The sequence below is a fragment of the Manis javanica genome, chromosome 11 (assembly GCF_040802235.1).
Source record: "Manis javanica isolate MJ-LG chromosome 11, MJ_LKY, whole genome shotgun sequence".
Lineage (NCBI taxonomy): Eukaryota > Metazoa > Chordata > Mammalia > Pholidota > Manidae > Manis > Manis javanica.
Window position 1 is genome coordinate 92,546,622 of NC_133166.1, and position 14,172 is coordinate 92,560,793.

Below are 14,172 nucleotides of genomic sequence, written 5' to 3' on the forward strand. Positions count from 1 at the left end.
AAAAAGATATCATTAAAAGTCAAGTCAACAAGAGCCTATGGGTGAGAGGGGTGGTGTTAAAGTTAAATGTTCTAAGTTATCTGTATTTTTTTAAGAGAAAGTTAAGGGCGTTGGCTAATTTTTTACTTTGAGAAGTTGTTATGCAGGCTAACAAAAGAGAAATAGCACATACGTATTTAGCAAAAGCAATAATAAATGCTTAAATTAGAGCAAAAGAAAGGCCAATGGAGTCTATTAGTTTTCTATTCCAACAAAATAAATTATCCCAAAAGGTAAAGGTTTAAAACAGCAATAAATATTTATCTTCTCTCCTAGTTTTTGTGGATCAGGAATTCAAAAGCCTCACGGCTGGGTGGTTCTGGCTCAAGGTGTTTCACAGGGTTGCAGTCCCACGTTGCTGGCCAAATCTATAATCATTTGAAGCCTCCACTGGAACAGGGGCATCCACTCCCAAAGAAATTCACCCACATGACTAGCAAGTTGGTGCTGGCTGTTGGCAGGAGGCCCCAGTTTCTCTCCACAGGGTCCTCCGCAGAGGGCTGCTGTGGGTTCCCACTAGACAGTGCCTAGGTTCTCTGAAGTGACTGACCTAAAAGAGAGAAGGCAGGCAGAAGGTTCTTTTTTTTGTGACCTATCCTTGAAAGTCACATACCATCACTTCTGCCACTCTCTACCCGTAAGAAATGAGTCATGAAGTCTGGCCTACTTCAAGAGGAGGAAAATTAGGCTCCATTTTTCTGAAGGAAAGAGGGTCAAAGAATTTGCAAGCATTTTAAAACAATCACAAGGAGCTAAGCATGTACTTGAAGAGGTGAGAAAAAAGAGAAAACGGCAAAATAAAGCCTAAGGAAATAGAAGAAAGGCAATTAAAAAGATAACTTCAGAAATTAGCAGATGAAAACAAATAGGCAATGATCTGTAAAGGGCGTGTTTTCTGAAAAGGTTGACAAAATCAACAGTAAGACTGACCAAGAAAAATAAAGGGGAGGTAAAAACAATATTAGAAATAAATAGGGAACAACTACAGATGCGATAGAAAATAATGAGTATCATAATTGTGCTCTTAAAAAATAAGAGGATATTATGCATAACTTTATGCCACTAAATTTTTTTTTTTTTGAGAGGGCATCTCTCATATTTATTGATCAAATGGTTGTTAACAACAATAAAATTCTGTACAGGGGATTCAATGCACAATCATTAATCGACCCCAAGCCTAATTCTCAACAGTCTCCAATCTTCTGAAGCATAATGAACAAGTTCTTACACGGTGAACAGTTCTTAGATAGTGAATAAGTTCTTACATGGTGAACAGTGCAAGGGCAGTCATCACAGAAACTTTCAGTTTTGATCACACATCATGAACTATAAACAATCAAGTCAGATATGATTATTCATTTGATTTTTATACTTGATTTATATGTGAATCCCACATTTCTCCCTTATTATTATTATTATTGTTTTTTAATAAAATGCTGAAGTGGTAGGTCGATGCAAGATAAAGGTAGAAAACATAATTTAGTGCTGTAAGAGGGCAAATGATCGTCAATACAAAATCGGGAAATTACAGGGCAAATACCCTCAACACAGATGTGACCATTCCCTAAGATATTAGCAAACCAAAACAAACTTAAATATCTACGGAAGAGCAACAACAGCAAGTGTCCAGAGTAACACTGTTAGTAATAAATAATGGAAACAACCCAAATGCTTTCCAACAGGAAAATGGGTATTAGAAATTCGGGGATATTTATTTAACACTCTATGTTCAGTAATGAAAGTCAATGAAATATAACCACAAGCCATAACATGGGTGAATCACTGGAGTATAAATAATATTGAAAAAGGAAGCCATGAAAGAAGACATGGGATAAAATTCCAAAGGGTAAAGTGTAAAAACATGAAAAATGATTAAACGTACATGATAAAGCTATGAAGAAAAGCAAAATACAAAATTCAGGTTGGTACTCTCTCAAAAGGAGAAGCCAGAAGGATCACGGAAGGGCAGATAAGAGAGGTAATGGTAAGATTCTCTACACCTTCTACGTCCATCATAAGCTTTCTTTTATAGCAACTCAATATTTAATTTTAAAAACCCCAAACAATTCACACAATGCACAACAGACAGCTCCCAGCACAGTTCTATTTCACATGCTCTAAATTTGTTCACAGTGTAAGAAGGACTGTGGCTCACCTCGTAACAATTGGTGAGAATTTTCTCCAAACTCTCCTGACTGTTGATTTTTGGAAGAAGTCCAGGAATATATGCCAAATAGAGTTCTTTTGTAATTTTGATGATCTAGCCACATTTTAATGCAGCCATCCCATGTGCTCTGTTATTTTAATAAGTATGTTTCAATCTACCTGTATTCCATCCACAAGAAAAAAACTTTATTCAAGGTTTGCCAAAGTCAGTCATAATAACATCAAAAACTGTCCAGAATTTGCCCAACAGAAAATGCACAAAAAAATTTGCTTGCATTAACTTCAACTCCTTGCTTGTTAAATCTTTTTTATTATTGTTCCGATTTGTTTCCCTTGACTGCCATAATGGCACAACTTTAAGACCTTCATACCAAAAGAGCTACTTGGTTCACTGGACGTGATGGTAGGAGTGGGGGTGCAGTGCTGGTACGCAGGAATCAGTGGTTTCACTGAAATGGTAATGCGTGTTTGACAGGTCTAAAGAAGTATTCAGAAGTAGTTTAGTGCCAACATAGCTTTAGGCAACAAATGAACCTAAGAATATATATGTATGTTAATATTCTGCTGATAAAGGCTAAATGGCTGAGAGACAGGAGTTCTATTTATTCTAGTCTCTGGCCTGGTCTCTCAGTTCTAACTCTTAGATTGTTGTGAAAGCTTCAAGTAATTTAAGTAAATTTGTAATTATAAATAATATGAACATCTTTAGACCTGTTATTTCAGCTTTTCATTTCAGTTTTATTGAGGTATAATTAACCAATAAAATTATAGGATATTTAAAGTGAACATCATGGTGATATGCATATACATTTTGAAGGGACTCCCCCCATTAGTTAATTAACATACTTGTCACCTCACATATTTATCTTTTTTGGGAGGGTGAGATCTTCTAAGTTTTACTCTTTTAGCAAATTTCAATTATACAATGTTATTAACTATAGTCACCATGTTTTACATTATATCCTCAGACCTTAACTCATCTTATAGCTGAAGCACTATACCTTTTACCAATCTCTCCCTAGTTCCCCTTTTCCGCCAGCCTTAGCAACCACTTTTCTACTCTGTTTCTATGAGTTTGACTTTTGTTGTTTTAAGATTCTACGTATAAGTGATACCAAGCAGTATTTGTCTTTCTCTGTATGGCTCATTTTAGATCTATTCTTTTTAAAGTATTCTAACTCATGTCTTCAAAGCAGTATAAACTTCCTTTACAAATTGTTCATAATTTAAACTGTGTAAAACCATTTATGGTTTGCATTTTATACTACACAAATTTAACCAATAGACAAACTACATTATCAATTATTTTAGCATATCTAAACTAAAAGATACAGTCCTGTTTAGCTGGTGGACAGAATATCAAGTTAAACTCAGACAAGTACTACCTATCAAGAAACCAGAAAAATCTCAGATCTCAGATGACCTCAAGTGAATTACTCTGGGTTTAACTCTCTTTGGATCATGCAAATGTATCTTGAGAGTACTTTGATTTAATATAAGTGTGTTTTAAATGACCAGGAGATGAACGAGTCTTTTAAAAAGTACTGCTGAAAAGATAATAGGTATGTTTAACTGAAGCAGACGATACTGAGTGTCAGGACAACTGGTCCTCTACCACTAATGAGCCGTGATCTTGGACAAGTCACTATGCTAGTCTTGTCACAAACAAATGCTGAGGGGTTGGAATAGGTGACTGCTAATGTCCCTTCCAAAGTTAGAATTTTACAAACAGTACACAAGGATCAGAGAGGGGAATGTGAGTGATAACATCTTAAGAGAAAATGACTTATTCACAAAGGGACAGAGAGAAATACTTATAACTTGTAGTATTAACTATATGAGACTGAAAGCACAGATTCAACTTGAGGAGACAATGTAATCTCCAAGCAGAAAGAATTCTGTTAAAGAATGGAGTTTGGGACACTCCTATGAAAACTGGAAATTGATAGCTACTTGTTTATTAAACAGTAATTTAGCAAGCATTTTTGTTTACAATGCATAGAAGCTTTTATGCATTACAACAAAAGTAAGGACAGAATACTTTTGAATAAGGAAAAGCATACAAAATGATGTTATACTTTTATTTATCTAGTCCAGTCAACATTATTCATTTGTAGTAAAGTAGCCAGAAGATACCACAGTTGGAATTCTCTAACTCATAGATTTGTGCATCTATAAATACAAGCAGGTGCCACAAATTCAGAAGTACATTTTCATATATAACAAAATAAAATTCATTGTATAATTTAGGTAAAATCAATTGATGTTCACATTAGACACCTAGTCCCTCAAGTAATGAACTTGCTTCCAGGTGATAATGTGCTGAGGAGATACTGCTCCCAGTAGAAGATGAGTGAAAATAGATCTGAGATCTGCTGTTGAGTAGTGGAGAGGATAAAACATGTTCACATAAACACACCAAAAAAAGGATATGCTCAATTGACTCTGATTCATTAGATTCTTTCCCATTTCAAAATTCAGTTTAATACATTTATTGAATACCTAAAATGTGCAGGTATCAAAACCAAATCCAAAAAAGGCATTTGATTTTGTACGGGTTTTCTGGAAGAAGAGCTCATGGTATACAGCCCTGACAGCAACCAATTTCAAAGTTTAATTACCGTTACAGCTCCACATTCAGCCTAAGTCACCACCACCAGCACCAGCGGCTGTCTGAGTTGTCAGAGGGGATGAAACTGTTGTACTGAAGCAGAGGCTTGCAGGATCTTTAGAGCATCGTGTTCTTTTCATCAAAATCCCTTAGGCTCTTTTATACTATCTTTTTCAACCCACATGCCCTCAGGCTTCCCAGATATTCTACTGTCCCCACTTCCTCAGTGATCCTGATAATGGGGACAACTGGCACTTGTTCGGTGGCAGTCCTGGCTGTCCTTCAAGCTAGCGTAGCACAGCTGTGCCAGCATTCCACCTCTTTTCCAGAATCACCATCCGCCCAGCGACGGCTGCCCACTAACATCCAACTCCTTTGTTCCCCCAAACCCTTTGGGCTTTATAGTGACAAATTCCTTTACTCACTCATGTCAATTTGTTTAACACATTAGGCCAAAGCACGTTTATAATTGTCATCTCTGAAATTGCACTTAAACTCTGAAATCAGCTTTCCTTGAGTATTGCTATTAATTCATTAGTGTCTTTGAGCCATTTTATGAAACACCAGACACTCGTGTGAGCACCACAGGGGGACACAAAGGAGAACACGAGATTTCCCTCGAGGAACTTGAGATAGAGTTAGAGCAGCAGGACAACTAGATATGAACATGAATCGTGTAAGGCAGAACGCGGTGAGAATCCAATCAGTGGGACAGACGACAGGCCCTAGTGAAGTTACCCTGTAGTCTTCGTGGCGGAGGTCAGATGGATGCTTGTCTTCAAGAAGCAAGAGAGAATTTGAATAGGTGGAAAGGGGGAGTAGGTGTTGCAGGCATGTGCAAAGGCCAAAGGTGTCCAGGTAAAATTCCCACTCAGAGAAGGCAGGAGGGATAGGGCAGCAAGGTCGGGGGAAAGAGGTCTGTGCTCAAGAACAGTAAGAAAGCAGACACAGCTGGTCTCCTTGGAATGAAGTGTTTCATTTTCAGCAATGGCAGTGCTGCTGAAGGATTTTAATCAAAAACTGTTTAAAGGTGATTTATCTGACTGTTACATGTAGAAGGAGAGGACAATAGTTGGAAAAAGTAAGATCTACCATAAGCCTCTGGGAATGCTTTTATGTGAGTCTCAAAGCAGGTTGGTAACAGTGAACTTGTAATAAAATACAGAAGAGACACTGGCAGTTGAGTAGCTATCTGTATGGAGAGGGTGGGTCAGAGAGCCTAACAGTCACTCAATTTCACAAGGGATTTATAGTCTTGATGAACATGTTGCCTAACAGTTCAATGGTAAAATCACAGAATCACGTAGTGAATGAATAATTGAGGACTTACTTAACATTAAAGCACCGACCCATTTTACTCTGTTTTACTGATTTTGAGTACAAACATCTTCGAGTGGCACCAACATACATGCTCCATGCTTTTTCACACATGGGCATATGTGCAACTATGCCTCAGGATGGAGGGTGGAGATACTAAGAGAGCCTGTACCAGGCACCAGGCCCTCAGCCAGTTGCTGGGGATAGAGAGAAAAACCACAGCCTCTGCCTTTGAGGGGCACTCAAGCTACATCCTTCCTACACAGTCAGCCATAGCTTTAATAGCCACACACAGGCTGCTGACCTCCCACCTATGTCTCCACTCCAGATGTGCACCTGCTCTCCAGCCTTGTCCAGGCATCTGTACATGAGGCTTTCTCACCCAGTGTCCACGGGGTTCTCCAACTCAGTATCTGCAGCACTGGACACGTTGTCTCCTTTCCCTGGAACGTGCTCCTCCTTGCACAAGGTTCCCATCTCAGAGGATGGCAGAACCTGGGACTCCGCCCACTGCCCCACTGCCCACCTAATCCATCTGTCCTCCAGTTCTGCTGCTTCTGCTTCCTGAGTATCTGTCCTCTCCAGCCACTCTAGTCATCTCCATCGTTACCTCTGGAGCAGGCTACCACTTTGCCTGCCAAGACTCCACCTGGCCTCCCAGCAGGCCACCCTCCCATCCCCTGCCCGGGCAGCAGCCAGTGTGACCTTTCTAAAGTGAATATACGACTGAGTCACTGATGTGCTTAAAAATCTCTAATGGTCTCCCATTGCCCTATGAGGCATCACAAAACCCTTTATAGCCTGGATCCTACCTGTCTCCCCATCCTCACATGGCTCCTCTCCTCTTGAAGCATGAGCCACACGATTCTTTCAGTTCCTCTGATGGCCCATCTCTGACTTTCTTCCTGGCCCCCACACATCCTGTTCCTCCCACCAGGAACACTTTTTCCCCTTCTTGCAAATTCCCATGCCAAGAAATGAGTATCCTGAGTTGAAAAGACAGAGCCACATTGATAATGATCATTATTCCATATTGCATGTGTACGACTCTCCACATTTGTTAAGTTTTAATCAAATCCCTGTAACTACAATGATTGTATTTTGCAAACTAAAACTCTGAAGAATAGGACAGAATTTTGGACAATAAAAACTGGTCTAAAACAGGACCATCTTGGAGTATCTTGGCTTTATAACAGGCCATTTTGTGGCTTGTCCTCACAGGGACAAGGGACTGTGGTGTGATTCCCAAGGACAGAGGACAGCAGGTGCTCTAGGCACATGCCACACAAGGAGCTTGATATTTGGTCCAATGTTCTGGAGTAGAATGTTTCACTGACTATGAGTCTGGTAGTTTTCTCAGGCCTGCTCAGTGAAGAGGTGCCAAAAACAAAACACACACACACAAACACAAACACCTTTAGCACTTTAGGAGTGGAGATAATCTTTGAAATACCTGCCCAGAGGCAGTTCCCTCTCTTGAAGGAAGGAACAGAGAGAGCCCTCTGCTTGCTCATACCTGCCTTAGGACACAGCCTTATTGCCCAAGAACAGGGTATAATCAGGACCTTTGTCAGGGTTAAACAAGAAACCACCCACCCCACAGGGAGGAACAGGAAAAGTGGCTCCAGGTGTAGAATGAATGGACACAGACACCCAGACCAATTTGGACCCATAACTCCTGGGGCAAGTGGGCTGGGTTGTGATGGGATTTGGGCGCTAAGGAAGGTATCCTGGAACTCCAAGTGACAGACATCCCTGGTGGAACTTACCAGAAAGGCACTGAAACTATTTTCCCTCATAGATCCCTGAGGGCATTATGCTAAGTGAAATAAGTCAGACAAAGAAAGACAAATATGTGTATCATCTTATTTATATGTGGAATCTAAGAAAACTAGCTCATAAAAGCAGATCAGATGGGTGGTTGCCAAAGGCAGGGGGCAGAGTGGGTGTGGGAAATGGGTGAAGGTGGTCAAAAGGCAGAAACTTCCAGTTGTAAGTTCTGGGATTTAATTAATGTACAGCTTGGTGACTATAGTTAATATTACTGTATTATACATTTGGAAGTGGCTAAGACAGTAGATCTTAAAAGTTCTCATACCAAGAAAAATATCTGTAACTCTGTGAGGTAATGGATGTCAACTAAACTTACTGTGGTGATCATTTTGTAATAGATGCATATATCTAATCATTTATGCAATACCTCAGACCAACAGAATGTTATGTGTCAATTAATATATCAATAAAACTGGGAGAAAAGATCCCTGAGGACTTGTGAGTGAATGGGATCAACAGCGGCCCAGCATCGGCTGCTAGAATGTCTCAAATCCTGTTTCCAACGGAGGTGCCTGGTGGCCTGAGAGCCCCTAAAGCGAGAACAGCAGGCGGACAGCAGAACCTCCCTGCAGCCCCCTCAGGGTTTCTGGCCCTTATCACAGCCCTAATTTTACACCTCTTCCTATGCCTTCCTAGTAATTAAGGAAAAAATAATGGTTAGCTGGGACTTTGGGGAACCTCTTGTCCGCTTATTCAAGATTGCACAATGAATAACAGATCTGAGACTGAGACAAAAATAGTGATTCAGTAAAGATGGGTGGTGCATCTTGGGCCCACAGCGGTCAAGGACTGTTTCCGGCGTGGTTCTGATGGCCTCTGGTTCTGAGTAGAACTCCTGGAAATGACACCAAATCATATCAAGCCTGCATGAAGCCTCAGTGAGGAAGATTGGTATTTCAGGACACAGGAATGTGACGGAGAACAAGGCAATGCAACTAGACTTCATTATCCTAGTGCCTTTGATAACATACTGGAAGAGCAGGGCTGGGATCTGAATTAACTGGAATCTTCCATAAATGGAGTCTAAAAGCAGACTACACAACATCCAAAAACTCCCCAGAGAATTTCCTATTATGTACATGGAAGGGGGGGAATGAAGCAAGTCCCATCTGGCTGGGGAGAGAACATTCTCTGCTTAGTGAAACTTCATGTTTCTTGCGTTTAGTGCCAACTGCATGTTCCTACTGGACCCAGGCCCTGCACACAGAGGTGCGAGTGTACAGAAAAATGAGCTAGATGGGGCAGCCAGTGCCGGGCAATTCTTTGTTTCCAAAACATCAAAACCACAAGGCAAGATTAATAAGGTATCATTGTTATAAAGTCCTTAACTAGTTATGAGCCAATATTAGATCAGTGTTACTCAGAGTTGCTATAGCAAAATAGAGTGACAGTATCTTTTTCCAGTAGCTTCTATCAATACACAGCTAAAATCCAGAGCAGGCTGACATGCATCTCTACTGACTTTTGCTCAGTGCAACTGACACCCTCAGGGAAATCTCAGAACTTTAAGCCAATAATGAAATTAGCCTTTTTTGGAAATACAGGCGTAGATGGATGAGGTGTCTCAGCTCAAATGCCAGCTGCTCAAGGAGGCCTCCTTTGACAAGCCTGAAGCCCTGCACACCCTTCTTCCCCACGTAGTGGCCTCTAGTTACTCTGCAACACTTCACCTTTGATAACTATTAAGTTACCTTGTGAATTTGTACCCGTGTTTGTCCCTCCTCCCTGTTTGAGTGTAGACCCCAGAGGAACTGGGCCTGTTTCATCATTCTGTTCCTCAAAGCTTCAAGGCTGGCACAGAGCGAGCCCACGATAATATTTGACTAGCAGCCTTTCCAGTTGCTAAAGGACAAAGAGCTCAATTATCTGTAACTGAAGGCTTCACAGAGTCTAGAAAACCAGCACTCACTCCAATTCATCAAACACATCATATAGGAAATGAAAATAGAAGCGGTATGAATTAAAGCCATACCTAGGGGCAAAGTGCCCCGAAGCAGCACCTCTCCAGGTGTGGCCCGGGCCTGGCACCTTCATCTGCATTCGGCACTTGGTTAGAAAGGCAAACCAGGGCTCTGCCACAGACCCAGTGAACCAGAATACCAGAGGGCAGAGCCCCAGAATCCACATTTAATGAGCTCTCTAGGTGATTCTTATGTGCCCTAAAGTTTGAGTAACTGTTACTCAGAAATAAAAGTGAGAATGAACAAGAAAGATCACAAAGACTAGGATTTTGCCAGGAACAACTGGCACATTTTTGCTGTCATTTTGATTTAAAAAAAAAAATCAGGCAAGAGGAAGGGCATGATTTATATGCAAAACTATATGCATGAGTACGGCACTCTGCATGCAGGTGGACGCGGGTCACCAGATACCCGCTCCACATCCTGTGCCTGAGGCTCCCAGACCTGGCCGAACAACCGGCACGGCGGCCACGCTCCTGGGGATGAAGCCCTGGTTTCACTTGATTTCCCTCTCCTCCCCAGGGGCAGCACCACCTGCAGCTCTCCCAGGACATTCTAACAGACGAGGCCACCTGCGGAAAGGCAGCGCAGAGGGAAAGCGGGCAGCGTTACCGCGGTTCAGGTGCCTGATGCAGTCACTCAGCAGAGCGCTGAACCTCCTCTGGTCGGCGGCCTCCTGGAAGCAGAAGTAGCTGTGTCTGAGGAACGGCAGCCACAGGTACACTGGGAATTCCTTTGGCAGGACCACGAAGGGCTGGGCGTTCTCCTTCTCACTGGACACTAAGGAAATATTGAAGACACAAAGATGTGTTAAAACGTGCATCTTTTATTTAAGTTCTTATTTGGGGCTGTGAGGGTAACTGTGCAGCAGGCCGTGGGATGGGAAGGTGGTGTGAGATGGCTTCACAGGGTGATGGAAAATGAGCTCAGGCTCCACGTGCTCCTTCCACCAGCTTCCTGTCTCCCTCCAGCAGGTGGCCTCACCTCCTACTCCTCAGTGACAGCCAAGGCCACCAGACAGCCTTTCTCAACTTCCTCACATTGGCAAATGACCCACAGTCAGGGCTTGAGCTTCCCCCCCGGCCCTCTTCAAGCTAGCCTGTCCTCCTGGGCAGACACTCACCCTCCTTCCCCATCAGCTCCCATTCCACCAGCTCTGTTCCCTGCCCTGCGCCCTCTCCCTCCTCCTTGTCACTGCAGACTGGCACTGGATATCTGCAGGCCTCACCCCCTAGTCTCACCTCACTCTTGTTCCGGCCTCGCCAGTCCCAAAGGCCAACTGTGGATGGAGGTCATTAACATCATCCAAACTGCCAGCCTGTGGCTTCTTTTTCATTCTCTGTCCTTTTAACCTGATCTGAAACATGTGTTGCTGCAAACCACCCCTTCTTTTGAAAACATTCTCTTCCTTTGACTTCCAGGATCACTTCTCTCCTGGTGTTCTTGATGCTTTTTAAAAAGTGTTTCTTCTTTGTCACCTCCGTGGTTCCGCAGCCCCTTCTCTCCCCTCCCCTGTCAAGCACTAGTGTTTGTCTTCTTCTGAGCTGGTTTCCCGCCCTCAGTCTCTGCTCAATATTGTCTCTTGTTTCTGCAGTTCATATTACCTTTTCTTTCTTCTTGTCCTTCATGTTTTCTCATAGAAAATTCTACTTGATCCTTCAAAAGTCAATTAAAAGCTTCTGGAGGGGCTTTGTTCGCACCTCCCCCTGCCAGCAGAGGCAGCTGGGTGTTCCCTCCCTCGTTCTCCCAAAATACTGTAGCGATCTGGCACCATGTGCTGGCACCCGCACTCAGGGTGGGGGACAAGGAGTGATATAGGCTCCCCCACTGGTTCTCACGTGCTTCCCCTCATGAGGAAGCAGAACCACGGCCCTGGAGCTCCCAGAGGGTGGCAACTGCACCTACGTGTCTCCATAGGCTCAGCCTATGGTGCAGTCATGGAGCCTGTAGACATTCAACTGCAGTTTATTGAATGAACACATGTGATATGTTGCCCTAGGAAAATTTAAAAGCTTTTAACAATGGACTTTTTACCATTTCCCTCAAAATCAATTCTAAGAAACTCATGTTAAACCATGCTACTATTCAGATCTCCTACCTAAACTTTACTCCCCTCCATGCATTCCAGTCATAAGATACTGCACTTGGTTAAATGAGTCCAGCTTATTTCCAGACTCATGGAGAAAAGCAGCAGAAAAAATTGGCTCTGTGCTCCCTGCCTACATAATGAGCACCAATCTTGGGGAAAGGAAGGGAAGAAGGACCCTCTAAGGGGCCACTGAAAGCACTGAGGTTACCAAGAAATCGATCATAACCATAAAGGAGGCTCCAGAACTGAGTTTTGCTGCTGGCAAATAAATAAATCAAGATTGGCTTAGATAAAGAATAGACTTCTTGGGGCATAAGAACATAAGAACAAATCAACGTATGAATGGACAAATAAATGAATGACTGAATGCTGTAGCAGAGACCTCAAGTTGTAACATATTATTTATTCTCCCCTTCTTTCCTGGTAACAAAACCCCTGATTTTTAGTTGACCAAGTGACTGCAGAGAATAAAGACTACATTTCTAGTCTCCACTGCAATTTGGTGTGCCGTAACCACTAAGTTCTGGCCAATGGGATGTGAACTGAAGAGGCAATGAAACGTCCTGGAACTATCCTTTAAAGAGGGAATGTCCCTGCCTCTTCCCCTTTTGTCCTTACTGTCTGGGGAGAGAAAGCCTTGGCTGGTGCTCCAGCAGCCACGTTGGACTATGTCAGTAAGGGCTACCACCTAGAGGTAAAGGGGGAGAAACTAGAAAGAGTCCCTGGTATTTACAGAACTGCCACACCAGACCTGGGCTTGTGATACCCTGACATTTTCAGCAAGATAATAAAACCTCATGTATTTAATTTGAGTCTTAGGTTGTATGCAGCAAACTGGGTTCTAATGAACAAAATGCCAAATCAGTGAATCACTTTAGCAAAACACGGGGGCATTATTGAAACATTTTTGTAGCAGAATACTATGTGAAGAAGACATAGTTATTCATTACCCTCTAGAATTTTTTTTTTAGATAAGGCTAAATTCCTCCCATCTTTACTGTGTCTTTATTCTTTCAAGTAGAATTAGTATTATACAGTGAGTTCTCCAGATTAGCAGGGCTTCGTGAGTCAATTCTCCTCACCCTTTCCATGATGTCACAATTTTGTACAGACAAGTGAAAGTAACATCAACCCTCTGCATTAAAAAGTAAGAACCATAAAATTTACTCCTAATAGTTTGTAGTTATCTCTCATGTAACCTTTTACAATTTTCCAGATGCTATTAATTTGCATTTTTCTGAGTTGAGTGACAAAGATACCACAAATGACCCACTGTAGAGTATTCTATTTTTAAAACTCAGAAGGCCACACCATACAATAAAAGGGGTCATTGAAATACCCCACTGTGAAGCCTTGGGCCAAATGCCATTAGTCATACAGCCCTTTTCATTCCATCTGATATGATTTCATCAATAAATCAATAAATTTATTGTCTGTTTTGGCTAATTTCATTGGAAAGTTCTTTTGGAGAGATTCTCAAGAGTCAACATATTGGTATTCCCATTTCTAGCAATGGCTCCAAAGTCAAGAAATTATAGAAATAGATGTTGAAAGAAAATATAATAATATGTATAGTGCACATAAAGTACTGTTTTAGCTTGAATTACTGAGTAATAGTTTGTTAATCTAGGTTTATGGTCCATGTACTAATCTTATAATAGTATTACTAAAAACACTATACTAAGCATTCTGTGCCAAAACATCAATTGATAAAATGATTATCTTCTCCACAAATTCTAATGAAATGATTATACCCATTAATTAATAAGAACCACAGCTCTCTTTAAAAAACCAGGTAATTACTGTGTAGTATGATTTACACAAAGCCAGATGGAGTTACTACATTTCCCACAGCTCATGAATCTCCATGAAATGTGTTTAGTCTATATCCTGACCATCACTTTCTCTACGTGGAGGAAATGGAATGAATAAGAAGCAAAGTATGTTAGAACTGGGAAAATCCTTCTAGATTTTTAAATTGAAGGCCCTGAAGTTGGAGAAACAGAAACCAGAGAGAGTCAGCAAGAGCTAAGGAGAACATTTGGTAAGTGTCACAGTTTGAACTAGATAAAAATCCAGCCTCCAAATTCTCAGTGCAATGCTATGCTCTTTCCATGGCATCATTCAGCTATTATTTACAGATATGCTAATTAATG

The 14,172-nt window shown here is 41.7% G+C and overlaps 1 protein-coding gene across 1 annotated transcript in view; it reads right to left on the reverse strand.

Moving 5' to 3' along the window:
* NIBAN1 (niban apoptosis regulator 1) overlaps positions 1-14,172 on the reverse strand; it is a 127,582-nt gene that overhangs the window by 54,954 nt on the left and 58,456 nt on the right. The window contains exon 5 of the mRNA XM_037009906.2: positions 10,540-10,707. Coding sequence (XP_036865801.2) covers positions 10,540-10,707 — 168 coding nt within the window. The remainder of the gene's footprint in view (positions 1-10,539; positions 10,708-14,172) is intronic.